The 14,082-nt window shown below is 44.0% G+C and overlaps 1 protein-coding gene across 2 annotated transcripts in view; it reads left to right on the top strand.

The window, feature by feature from the left end:
• The window catches only part of KIF19 (kinesin family member 19), a 96,756-nt gene that overhangs the window by 55,338 nt on the left and 27,336 nt on the right, over positions 1–14,082 (top strand). For both annotated transcript variants that reach the window (XM_082271799.1, XM_082271798.1), the window contains 6 exons: positions 3,690–3,836; positions 5,828–5,950; positions 6,179–6,335; positions 7,899–8,073; positions 12,318–12,516; positions 13,824–14,082. The exon at positions 13,824–14,082 is cut by the window's right edge and continues 12 nt beyond it. In XM_082271799.1, the coding sequence (XP_082127925.1) occupies positions 3,690–3,836; positions 5,828–5,950; positions 6,179–6,335; positions 7,899–8,073; positions 12,318–12,516; positions 13,824–14,082 (1,060 nt within the window). The remainder of the gene's footprint in view (positions 1–3,689; positions 3,837–5,827; positions 5,951–6,178; positions 6,336–7,898; positions 8,074–12,317; positions 12,517–13,823) is intronic.

Raw genomic sequence — 14,082 nt, 5'->3', positions numbered from 1 at the left:
AGCCTCTTGCAGCCTTTGTACAGCAGAGCTCAGACTGGGAGAGGGAAAAGCAGTAGAGGTGCAGCGCAAGAAATATACTGATGGGAGGAGAGAGCAGAGAGATGGATTAGAGATGAGCTCATCAGTCTTTTGCTTCCCTTTCCATTTTCTGGTCATAGGCTGGAGGGAGAGGGACAAGACCTGTGAGGAAGTACCTGAATGTGACCTTGTTTCAGCCTCCTGCCCTTGTACAGCAGGGCTGACGTGTGAGAGGAGGATGCAGCACAAGGAGCCAATCAGCTCGTGGGCTGACAAAAAGCATTGTGATAGGAGGAGAGAGAAAGATATAAGCTCATTGCTGTGCTGCTTCTCCTTTCACTCTCCATTTACAGGCTGGGGCAGGTCCATGACAGCCCAGGCTAAGGGAGACAAGGAGCGGGAGGGGACGTCCTCCCCTCCTCCCGCTTCCTTCCGTGGCTCGCCTGCACGGACGCCGAAGACCCCACCAAAGCCGCATTCGGCTCTGATCGGGTCTCCATGTAAAAACCCAGAAGTGATATCATGACATCACTTCCGGGTACTCGGCGCCAAATTCAAAAAAAGACAGCATTCAAAACAGCCAAACTTGGCATTTTGAATGCTTTTAAGTGGAGAGGAGTGGTTTGCGGTCTTTTAGACCCCCAGATCCCTCCACCAGAGTACCTGTGTAAAAAAAAAAAAAAAAAAAAAAATTTTAAATGTCCGAAAATATCGGCCGATACCGATATGCGATGACCAAAATGTTGGTATCGGCAATAAAAAAACGATATCAGTCGATCCCTAATTTGGGGTACTCGGTGTTCCCCGGGATCTCGTTGGAAGGATAGCGATGTCACATCTTGGAGTTTGGAAGCCGTGGTAACCATCTTTTTTTTACCCATTTTTATTTTTTTTAAGTGTTCGAAAATATCGGCAGATATCGGCCAATACCGATATGTGATGACCAAAATATTAGTATCGGTATCAGCAATAAAAAAATGATATCGGTTGATCACTAATTTGGGGTACTCGGTGTTCCCCGGGATCCCATTGGAAGGATATTGATGTCACATCTTGCAGTATGGAAGCCGTGGTAACCATCTTTTTTTACCCATTTTTATTTTTTAACTGTACTGTGTTGTTCTGGCTCTTCGAGGAGGCCTGATTAAAAACTTTTATGGTGTTTTTTTCTTTTTTAACCGCTTGTCAAGTTCCTTCCCTTGTAGGAGTGAAGCAGAAAACGTATACGTTATGTAACACCTCCGACTATAAAAAGGCCGCACTGAATTTTCTGCATCTTTGTCCCCAACAAGGGCCTTTGAGGCTTATAATGAAGCTGCTATTTTATTGGTAACCTGAAACCCAGCCGGAGACAAAAGGCGCTCTCACTGCGGGGCCATTATCCTTCACCCTGGACGTGGGGCTTACATTGGGTGATAGCGCCACCTAGTGGGTCTCTGCAAGGATATAGTCATGTTCCAATTACATAGGAAAAAAATAATATATAGAAGTGTAAACATAAAGTGCAAAATCATACATAACTCATATATCCAATCAACGGATAGCAATATGTGACAACGTATGTAGAAACAAGGGGCAATGGAATTATGCACAGAATAAAGTTCCAAAAAAAAGCTAATATTCCAACATAGTGCAAATAGTGTGATTTTAAATGGTGCTAAGATTTTGTTCTTTCAAAGTGCTGCACCGTGCTCAGATAGTGAATGAGTTGCTTACCAGACCCAATAGGTCAATGAGTGCATACATTGTATGAGATTCAGTCCATGGTACCGCAAGCGGACACCGCCTCCGAGGTCACGGATGAATATATGAAGCAAAAAGGACTAATAGTAAATTATCCCTTAAAAATTGTAATATATTGTAAAAGAAAACACTTACAAACAGACCTGGAGATATGGCACTGTTCTCGTGGTATTCCATTTTCCATGTATACAATGTATCACCCTTCTCCATGTATACAATGTATCGCCCTTCTCCATGTATACAATGTATCGCCCTTCTCCATGTATACAATGTATCGCCCTTCTCCATGTATACAATGTATCGCCCTTCTCCATGTATACAATGTATCGCCCTTCTCCATGTATACAATGTATCGCCCTTCTCCATGTATACAATGTATCGCCCTTCTCCATGTATACAATGTATCGCCCTTCTCCATGTATACAATGTATCGCCCTTCTCCATGTATACAATGTATCACCCTTCTCCATGTATACAATTTATCACCTTTCTCCATGTATACAATGTATCACCCTTCTCCATGTATACAATGTATTGCCCTTCTCCATGTATACAATGTATCACCCTTCTCCATGTATACAATTTATCACCTTTCTCCATGTATACAATGTATCACCCTTCTCCATGTATACAATGTATCGCCCTTCTCCATGTATACAATGTATCACCCTTCTCCATGTATACAATGTATCACCCTTCTCCATGTATACAATTTATCACCTTTCTCCATGTATACAATGTATCACCCTTCTCCATGTATACAATGTATCGCCCTTCTCCATGTATACAATGTATCGCCCTTCTCCATGTATACAATGTATCGCCCTTCTCCATGTATACAATGTATCGCCCTTCTCCATGTATACAATGTATCGCCCTTCTCCATGTATACAATGTATCACCCTTCTCCATGTATACAATGTATCGCCCTTCTCCATGTATACAATGTATCACCCTTCTCCATGTATACAATGCATCACCCTTCCCCATGTGTACAATGTGTCCCCCTTCTCTATGTATACAATGTATCACCCTTCTCCATGTATACAATGTATCACCCTTTTCCATGTGTACAATGTATCCCCCTTCTCCATGTATACAATGTATCCCCTTTCTCCATGTGTACAATGCATCACCCATCTCTATGTATACAATGTATCACCCTTCTCCATGTATACAATGTATCCCCTTTCTCCATGTGTACAATGCATCACCCTTCTCCATGTTTACAATGTATCACCCTTCTCCATGTATACAATGTATCCCCCTTCTCCATGTGTACAATGCATCACCCATCTCTATGTATACAATGTGTCCCCCTTCTCTATGTATACAATGTATCACCCTTCCCCATGTGTACAATGTATCACCCATCTCTATGTATACAATGTATCCCCCATCTCCATGTGTACAATGTATCCCCCTTCTCCATGTGTACAATGTATCTCCCATCTCTATGTATACAATGTATCACCCTTCTTCATGTATCAATGGGGTTTATTTACTAAAGCCAAATAGACTGTGCACATTGCAAGTGCAGTTGTTTTCTAAAGGGCATTTGCTCCAGAACTTAGTAAATGAGGAGAAGGTTTTCTGGTTTCCATCATCCAATCACGTACAAGCAAAATGTTTTTTTGTTTTTTTTTTTGTTTTTCCTTGCATATGATTGGGTACTCTGTGCACAGTGAAACTTCACCTAATTTAGTAAGCGCTGGGTCAACTGCCCTTTTCAGAGTGCACAGTCTATTTGCCTTAAGTAAATCCACCCCTTTATGTAATCAGCTGTACTGGGAATTATAGGAATTATATTTAAAAAATGAATGTCATTTGGTTTGCTAAAGTTTTGAATTTTTCTTCAAACATGCTGTGTTCATTCTGAGATATTCATACACCAATAGACCTCTAACTGTCATTTGCTTGGAACGCAGACTCAGAACCGAGGACAGAGGATGAAGGAAGGGGCTCACATCAACCGTTCTCTGCTCGCTCTCGGAAACTGTATCAATGCGCTGAGTGAGAGAGGTGGGAACAAATACGTCAACTACCGAGACAGCAAGCTGACCAGACTTCTGAAGGTGCGGTAATGCAGCGCGGATTATTGTTCTGTCACATTGTTGGACATTTTAGGCTCCTCGGTCCAGTAAAAAGACTTTATCATAATTATTTGTACAAGTGTTTCATGTATTTGGGGAAATTACAGTATATATATTTTTAGGTAGTTATCATTATTTTGTCCTTGCTTCCCCTTTAGACATCCTTAAAGAGTAACTCCACTTATTTTGAAAAAAAAAAAAACCTCCCCCTGGGTGATCTCTGTACATTGCAGGGATTGTAACAAACATTGTAGCGGATTCCTACCTTTTGTTATTCTGAAATAATAGCTATTTGTTTCAACGTGTCCTGTGTAGAGTGATTCTGAATTCATTATAGTGGTCTGGTTCATTACAATCTCAGAAGGGGGAAGTTGCAGGGTTTGCATCCCTCTGGAAGTCTTTAACCCTTTGGGGAGTATCTCACAACCTGAAATTCCTATTGCAGAGGATGCTCAAAATGTTATTGTATCTTCGTGCAGACTTCTGGGGAAATCAGTGAGCCAATCACAGATGCAAGGAATTATATTTCTGGGGGTGTTTTTACACCAGTCCTGTACAGAACACCCTTATAGTTCATTAAAATTATTATTTTTTTTTTTAAAGCACATGATTACAGCCAGAGGCTCTAATAAGCTTCAAAAAAGGGTCTGCTCGGGGCGCAGAGCACTGCACCCTGAGCCCACCCAGTTGTGTGACAATAGCGAATTGCCGCTATTGTCACACAGATTCTCCTCCTGGTTAGTCAGTAAACGGGTCCTGAGACCCGTTTCCCGATTGGCCGAAAGGAGAAGCCATGCTATTGGCCAAGGAGGAGGAGGGAGGAGACGCAGGGGAACCCCGACTTAAGGAGGAGACTGAAGGGGAAGCCGCTGTCTGCCCTCCACATGTCAGTTCAGGGTGAGTGAGCCGGCGACTGGGGGGGGGGGGAGGGTATAGTGTGTGGGCTGGAGCTGGTGTGGTCCGGGGTGGGGATTGTATGGTGTGGAGGCTGGAGCTGGTGTGGTCCGGGGTGGGGATTGTATGGTGTGGAGGCTGGAGCTGGTGTGGTCCGTCTGACACCCCCCCCTGCTTATGGAGCACCAACCGCCACTGCTTGTGTAGCAGTATAACCCAGGTCTGGCAGGGAAACCGGGAACAGAGAGGGGAAAAGGAGAAGGAAGGGGAAGAGGCTTGATCATACACTTTCTCTGGTTCAGGTCAAACTCCCAGGTCAAACTTGTCTACCGCTGCAGGTGTTGCCTATGGGCACTTCTGTATGATGGATCTGGTCCTTCGATCCCTGTATTTTTTGGATCAATATATTTTGGACCCTGTCTGGGTGCTCTTTTCTGTATATTGCACTCTTTGTTTGGAATCAACAGATTGGTTCCTCCCCCCTTGGAGTTTTTTTCCTTTGTTGTATCTGCATTCCATGCAGCTGTTTCCATTTTAAAATTCAAGAATTTATCACCTTTTCATAACTTTGGTAGAGCAAATTACACTAAGGTTTCTCTGTATGTACATATGTTTGGATCCTGAGGAAGCTCAACAGTTTTGAGCGAAACATGTCGATCCACCAACCAGATGATGACATGTAGCATATGGATCTATCTTGACATGTTTACATTGACTGTCACTTTTATGTTTTTGTATTATTAATAAATGTATTTTTTAAATTAATTTTTGTTGGATATTTTGGGCACATTCAAATCCCCATCTCCAGGATTTGCTGGCCATTTTCCTCTTTCCCTTCCCCTTCCTTCCCCTTTTCCCCTCTCTGTTTCCTGTTTCCCTGCCAGACCTGGGTTGTACTGTACACTTTGGAATTTCCAGGGGACGGTGCCAGAATTGTTTTGACAGAGGTTTACTCTCCACCCAATTTGCACTATGACTTGTGTAGCAATTGAAGATGTTAATTGTTTGGGATAAAAGTGGAGTTGTCCTTAAAGCCTATAGTTTGAATGACACGTGTGCTGTCCTTATTCCTTCATCAGGATTCTTTGGGTGGGAACAGCCGCACCGTCATGATTGCGCACATCAGTCCCGCTAACAGTGCCTTTGAGGAGTCCCGAAACACCCTCACCTACGCCGACCGTGCCAAAAACATAAAGACTCGGGTGAGTGCTCACCGAACGCCTTCAATCCAGCCTTTCAGTGGGGTCTAGGTCCATAGTATGAAGCATGGTCAAGGGTTGTAGGGCCTGGGAGGGGGGGAGTATACACTCGGAGATCAAAAAATTGAAAGTATCGAACGTCAAAACTTTTTGTGTTCAATTTTCGGTCGAGTGAAATTGTCAGAACTTTTTGTCAGGTTTTTATTGCCATTTTGTGTCGCTGTCCACCAGGTCAAACGGAACCTCCTGAATGTGTCCTACCACATCGCCCAGTACACCAGCATTATCTCCGAGCTGAGGAACGAGATCCAGAGACTCAAGGAAAAGATTGACGAGCAAAGCGTCAAACAGATCCGGGGCGAGAGGGGCGACATCCGCAACATCCAGGGTAATCCTACACCTGTCCTACCCTTGGGAAGGATGGGATTTTCTGGTTTGAAGCTTCGGGGGAGGTTCAAAAATGTATCCACTTCCTGACCGCGCACTGTAGCTTTACTGCAGAATCTCATATATACAGTATATATATATATATATATATATATATATATATATATATATATAATTCTGCATGTCCAGGTAGGGGTGCGCGCACCCGCCACCGGCTGTGCTGTGCTTAGACACAGCACATACCGATCAACGGGTGCTGGCCAATGGATGACCGCCGGCACCCCGCTGATCGTCGAGAAGGAAGACCGGACAGAGCTCTGTACTGTCAGCAGGGATGTGCCGGTTTTTGTTTCCCTGCAAAGCAGGAAATAAAAACTGGCACATTCCTTTGTAAAAACAGCACCATGCACTGTTAGGCACACAGTTAACCCCTTGATCACCCCTGGATGTTAACCCCTTCCCAGCCAGTGTCATTGATACAGTGACAGTGCAAATTTATAGCACTGATCACTGTCCCAGATAGCAAGGATAACTTACCACGTGCGTGCTCAACTTACGTATGCTTTTGCTTCTGTAAAAATAAAAATATTATTTTTTACTTTTACACTGTCCCTTTTAAAAAAAATGTTTAATCACTTTTATTCCTATTACAAGGAATTTAAACATGTAATAGAAATAAGCAAGACAGGTCCTCTTTATGGAAAGACCTGAAGAAAAAGACCACAAACCTCTCCTTCACCTTTTTTATGCTTAAAAAATAAAAAAAATGTCGATTTTTTGCTAAAAAAAAAAAAATGTTTACTTCCGCCCTAGACCGGAAGTGACGCCATGGCGTCGCTCTGGTCCTCCAAGGCCATAGAGGCAATCAGAGACGATCTGGTCTCTGTTTGCCTCTGGGACCAGCCATCCACACCAGCCGTCAGATCATTTCTCGGGCACGCCGGTAAAAACGGTAAGCCCGAGAAACACCGGCAAGAGGCTGGGGGGGTTGAGTTGCCTCCTGAGTTGCCTCTTTCTGAAAGCAATCCAGCAGCTAATGAGCCACTCAGACCGCTTTCATGAGAAAACCAGCAGCCAGTTAAAACAAAATACCATGGTTATACCATGGCTATAGCTGATAGCTTCAGCCGTAACCCCGGTAAACCACTTGCCAACTGCAATGTGTGTGTGTGTGTGTATATATATATGCGGGGAGGAGAAACAACCAGGGAGATTGCTGATCTGTGTTCAGAGTCCTGTATGTTTGTAAACACAGGACTCTGTGCTGTGATTGGCTACAGCCGATAAGCAGGTCTCAGCAATCAAATCATTGCCCAAGACCTGCTGGCAAAATCCCGTTGTAGCCAGTGACTCCGTGGGTTAGAATGGGGCGCGCACATATGCACCCCTAACCCGGAACAGTCTGGATGATGTACATATATGTGATCCAGCCTGCCCATGCCGCCCACCCGCCTGCAGTAAATGTAGTTTGGGTGGGCGGTAAACAGTTAAAGCATTGATGAATGATAACAGCGGATAAAACCTTTTGATCCTGACTCTACTAACCTTGTGCCTTGCCCTCTAGCCGAGGTTCAGCTCCACACTTTGCCCTACGACCGCCGAGAGATGGACCAGCTTAGGGAACAGCTGCTAAAAGCCTTCAGAGAGCAGATGGACATCCGAAGGCAACTAATGGAACTGGAGAGCAACCACATGGAGATACAAATGGAGACGTCTCGGCATTTCCTCATCATTGCAGAGTAAGTTTTCAAAGCAACATATCAGCTCTGAGAACTTTCATGTTTAATAGAAGGAAGCCAAGTAATGGAAAATCGGCACTTGATAAGGGCACGTGTTGTGAGCTGCATGAGCTTACATGCTTCTGGCTATCATCCCTGTTGAAGCTCGGCAGTTCATAGTAACTGTCTTCATTGTGACAGCAGTTGTCATCCTTGCTGTAGTAGAATTTCTGCAGATCTAAAGACACCTGCAGACAGTTGATGGAGCCTGGACACACAAGTACAACCTTGACCACACATAGACCTGTTTGAAAGATCTTTAGATAAACACATGTTCAAATCAGTTACACAGTCTTGGGAAAAGCTCAGCAGTTCTCCCTAATGCAACCTTTGCTCTATCCATTCCCAATACATCTTTAACTGGCTAAATGGGGTAAAAGTGATCCTCCTTTAGTTCAGGTGTCAGGGTCTGGATCACCTGTTGGTGGCACTCTGCTTCCCAGAGCAGAAGTTTTTAGTTCTGGTGTCCACCAGTGGGTGTCTCCCAGCAACTAGCAGATCTCAGTAATCAGTTTCCACCTAATGCTGGCTGATGGGATGGTATTTAGGTCCCCCCTTCTAGTGCCTCTCACTCCAGTGTTTTGCTTGCTGCCAGATATAGCTGGTATCCTGTTCCTGCTCTTTGCCTTGTACTTATACCCTGAACCCTGCTGCCTTGTTCCTATTTCCTCTTGTTCGTGATCCCAGTTGTGGTTTCTCCTTCCTGTATGTTCCCTACACCTCCAGTTTATCCTGCTTTTCTGTGTTCTTATTTGTAGGTACACTTAATAAGGAAATGCCCAGTACTCCCAGGTATAGTAGAGTATGTGACCTGCTCCCTTCCTCCTGGGAAGTAGTGCCCAATTCCCGAGGTGCCAACGGCCGCCCATCTTGTATGTGGAAACCTGGCAGTTCATAGTAGGGTGTGCAATGTGACAGCAGTTGTGGGTCTTACCATAGCAGAATTTCTGCAGGTCTAAAGATACCAGCAGATTGTTTTTTGGTGGTTTGACAGACAGGCTCAATCTCAACCACCTTTAGATCTTCCAGTATGTAACCTGCTCCCTTCCTTCCCGGAAGTAGTGCCCAATGCCTGAGCTGCCAATGACTGCCCATCTTCTCTGTTGAAGACTGGCACTTCATCATAGTTGTGGGCCTTACTGTAGTAGATGTTCTGAAGATCTAAAGACACCTACACACAGTTTATGGGGGTTGGACACACAGGCATAATCTTGGCACTTCTGTGGATCTTCCATTATATGACCTGATCCCTTCCTGCCAGGAGGTAGTGCCCAATTCCTGTGCGACCAATTGCTGGCAATTTTCTGCTAACTTAAGGCTGGCAGTTCATTGTAAAGGTCTGCAATGTGACAGCAGTTGTGAGCCTTATTGAAGTAGACTTTCTGAAGATCAAAGACACCTGCTGACAGTTTATGGCGGTGGGACACACAGGCACAATCTCAACCACCTCTAGATCTTCCAGTGTGTGACCTGATCCCTCCTCCCAGGAAGTAGTGCCCAATGGCTGCCCATCTTCTCTGTTGAAGACTGTGAAGTTACTGTGACTCCTGGTATTGCTTTGTGTGCTGCTCAGGCTCGCAGATATGGGGTATGTGTGTGGATTCCTCCACCTCCGCTGCAGGAAGATCTGGCAAGGGACAGAGCCAGTCCTGGCTCTTAGCTATAGTTTACGGGAGGAGAAAGAGGTAATCCCTAATGCCACACATCCATGTAGTCCTACGTGGGTGATGAGAGTGACAACCTCAGTTGGACTCCAACCACGCCACACCCTTCAACTTACCTTGCTCGAAAGAGTGGAGTATCACGACAGCCTGTCATTTTCCTAGAATGGTTCTTTTTATATGGACAGCCCCTTCCTAGGCTCCTACCCAGCTTGGTTTCCGGGTATGATGGTGTATTTCTGTATTTCTTTTTTTTTTAAATAATAAACATATTATACTTACCTCCTCTGTGCAGTTGGTTTTGCACAGAGCGGCCCGGATCCTCCTCTTCTTCGTCCCTAAATGCAGGTCCTGGCCCCTCCCTCTTATCGAGTGCCCCCACAGCAAGTAGCTTGCTATTGGGGTACCCGAGCCGAGCTGCAGCTCTGTGTGTCTATTCAGACACGGAGCTGCAATTCGGCCCTGCCCCCTCTCTCTCCTGACTGGCTCACTGACTTTGATTGACAGCCGCGGGAGCCAATGGCGCCACGGCTGTATCTCAGCCAATCAGGAGGGAGAGTCCCAGGATGGCCGAGGGACTCGTGGACATCGCTTGAAAGAGCGGGGGCTCAGGTAAGTATTAGGGGTGCTGGGGGGGGGGTGGCTGCTGCACACAGAAGACTTTTAATCTTAATGCATAGAATGCATTAAGATTAAAAAAAACCTTCTGACTTTACAACAACTTTTAAATCTCTTTTCTACAGATGTAATGAGGGCCCCCTTGTCCTCTGTGATGACCTTTAAAGTGAATAATTCAACACCAAGTTCACTATATGGACCACTTATGTGCTTATACATGTTGATCATATCCCCCTTATGTATTTATACATGTTCATCATATCCCCCTTAATCTTCTCTTCTCAAGAGAGAATACATTCAGTTCCTCGAATCTTTCCTCATAGCTGAGCTCCTCCATGCCTCTTATCAGATTGGTTGCTCTTCTCTGCACTTTCTCCAGTACCCTGATATCCTTTTTATAAACTGGTGCCCAAAACTGAACTGCATATTCCAGATAAGATCTTACTAATGATTTGTACAGGGGCAAAATGATCTCTCTCGCTCTTTCTTTCTTTCTTTCTTTCTTTCTTTCTTTCTTTCTTTCTTTCTTTCTTTCTTTCTTTCTTTCTTTCTTTCTTTCTTTCTTTCTTTCTTTCTTTCTTTCTTTCTTTCTCTCTCTCTCTTTCTTTCTTTCTCTCTCTTTCTTTCTTTCTCTCTCTTTCTTTCTTTCTCTCTCTCTCTCTCTCTCTCTCTCTCTCTTTCTTTCTTTCTTTCTTTCTTTCTTTCTTTCTTTCTTTCTTTCTTTCTCTCTCTTTCTCTCTCTCTTTCTTTATTTCTTTTTCTTTCTTTCTTTCTTTCTTTCTTTCTTTCTTTCTTTCTTTCTTTCTTTCTTTCTTTCTTTCTTTCTTTCTTTCTTTCTTTCTTTCTTTTTTTCTTTCTTTCTTTCTCTTTCTTTCTTTCTTTCTTTCTTTCTTTCTTTCTTTCTTTCTTTCTTTCTTTCTTTCTTTCTTTCTTTCTTTTTCTCTTTTCTCTCCAAGAAATGATTTTTTTTCCGCTTTGGAAACTGCAGCTTGGCATTGCATGCTATTATTAAGCTTATGATCTACCAAAACCACCAGATTCTTCTCTACAATTGATTCCACCAGTTGTACTCTGCATAGTATGTATAATGCATGCATTTTCTTAGTTCCCAAGTGCATAACTTTACATTTATCAACATTAAACCTCATTTGTCACATAGTTGCCCAATTAAACAGAGCATTGAGGTCAGCTTGTAAATTGGAGACATCCTGTAAGGAAGTTATTCCACTCCATAGATTGGTGTCATCTTCAAAGGGTACTTTTAATCCCAGACCCTATATCATTTATAAATATATTAAAAGTAAGGGTCCCAACACTGAACCTTGGGGTACACCACTGATAAGCTTAGACCAGGGTTTCTAAACTAGGGTTCCTCCTGAGGTTGCTAGGGGTTCCTTGAGCAATGGGCAATTTCTGCCTCTCAGATAAGTTTCCAATGACACCATCGTTCCTTTTAGCTATCTGTAAGGGGGTAATTCTTCCCAATGATGAGAAGAGTAAGGAGCATTCTTCCCACTGACTGTCACACTAATGTGTCATGAGTTGGAGATTTTTAATTTTTAGCAGGGGTTCCCTGAGACCGGAAATTTATTTCAAGGGTCCTTCTGTGTTAGAAAAGGTTGAGAAAGGCTGCCTTAGACCATTCCGAGTAAGAATCATAAACCACTACTCTCTGAATTAGTTTTTTTACCCATTTTCAAACTGTTTTTTCCAAGCCTGTAGACTTTACCTTACACATTAGCCGTGTGTGGGGAACTGTGTCAAATGCTTTGGCAAAATCTAAATATACTATGTCCACAGCCACCCCCCTGTCTAAGGTTTTGCTTACATCTTTCATGAATCCATGCTGTCTCATAAAATAACCCAGCATCCCTCTGAAACAATCGTTGACATCTCATTACGATTTTTGCTCTGTGACTTTTACAGTTGGGAGCAAGAAAAGACCCGGCGAGTTCGCAAATGGAGGGAAGAGCTACAGAAGGAATCCTATGGAAAGGATGATAGTGAGAAGGACTCTGATACGGGTGATGACCAGTCTGACATCATGGAGCCACAGGAGGTCATCACGGCCAGGGAGAACATCCAAGCGCTGGTGGGGGACCAGGGAAAACTCCGCAGGCAGAAGGTATGATGGAAGTGGGAGATTTAAATCTTTTTATTAGCTAAATACTTTTACAGTAGAGAATTGCTTTTGGTTCCTCCTCAGGTAGGCAGCCAAAAATGATGTGCTTGTGTACAGGTAGCCACACTGCCATCTAATTTTTAAACTGACCATAACCAACTTTTTCGAATCTCCAGCATCAAACTAGCAGGGTGAATGTTCATAACTAACCTTTGAAGTAGTTTTTTTTTACCAAAAGAGTAGTTGAGGCATGGGACAGACTTAGTTACATAGTTAGTCTGCATGAAAAAAGACAGGCACATCCAGTTCAACCAATAAAAGGGGGGAAAAAAAAAAAAAAATATATATATATATATACAGTATATATACACACTATATTACCAAAAGTATTGGGACCTACCTTTACTCGTACATAGACTTTAATGGCATCCCAGTCTTAGTCCGTAGGGTTCAATACTGAGTTGGCCCACCCTTTGCAGCTATAACAGCTTCAACTCTTCTGGGAAGGCTGTCCACAAGGTTTAGGAGTGTGTCTATGGGAATGTTTGACCATCTCAGCTGAACCGGCCGAGATTTGAACCATCTATGGCCAGCCTTACATTGTAACAATTTCCAGCATCTCTATGAGTTAATTGCCAGAATTTAGGCCCCGATGAAAGGGAATGTTGAACCCCCAAAACATGTTGGCTTTGTGAAAAAGTTTCTCTCATCTTACCTTGGAATAAATGTGTGTCTGGATGAATACATTTGGTGTGGTTTGTCAATCTCTGACCTCAGCAGAGGGGGCGTGGCCTGGGAGGAGTCAGGCTGAAGCCGCCTTTCATTCATTCATAGTTTCTGCTGTTTAGGTGTGTATCGTTGCCACCCATGGACGCATATCTGTGGTGTGTCCCACGCTCTTTGTGCATTACACGGGCAGTAAGAGGGTAAATTAGGAGTCCTGGGAGGAGGACACATTTGAGTCTGTGAATCAAATGCAGGAAAGTCAGAGGCAGCCAGGCAAATGGTATTGCTAAGAGGCGGTCTGCAATAGCAGTCCCCATATTTGTCTCATTACAGGTTTCCTTTAAAATAAAAAACATTTCGGCTGGAGTTCTACTTTCAATTTACACCACGGGGTCTCTGCCCTTATAGCGCTCCATCTATCCCAGTTCCTGTCTCTATGGGGCTCATTCACATTGCTCTGCCTGCAAGAACCTGCATTCCATGTAGAAAATACACACATGCCGTATGAATGAATCCTAAATTTCCCCCATGGAAGGTTTGCAGCCGCCCCCTCTTATTAACACCGTCATCCTCTTCCCACACAGCTGGAGCTGGAGAGAAGATTTAAGGAGATTCGTCAGCGAGCGAGGCGGCTGGAGGAGATTTTACCCAAGAGGATCAGCTCGGAGGAGCAGAGGGAAGTCCTGAGCCTGCTGTGTAAGGTGCATGAGCTGGAGATCGAGAACACCGAGATGCAGTCGCATGCCCTGCTGAAGGACAACATGATCCGCCAGAAGAACTACATGGTACAGAGGTTCGAGCAGCATCGCTGCATCTGTGACGAGATCATCCGGCAGCAGCGGC

The sequence above is a fragment of the Pelophylax lessonae genome (genome assembly GCF_965119305.1).
Source record: "Pelophylax lessonae genome assembly, chromosome: 11".
NCBI lineage: Eukaryota > Metazoa > Chordata > Amphibia > Anura > Ranidae > Pelophylax > Pelophylax lessonae.
This window is presented reverse-complemented; position numbering and strand designations above follow the sequence as displayed.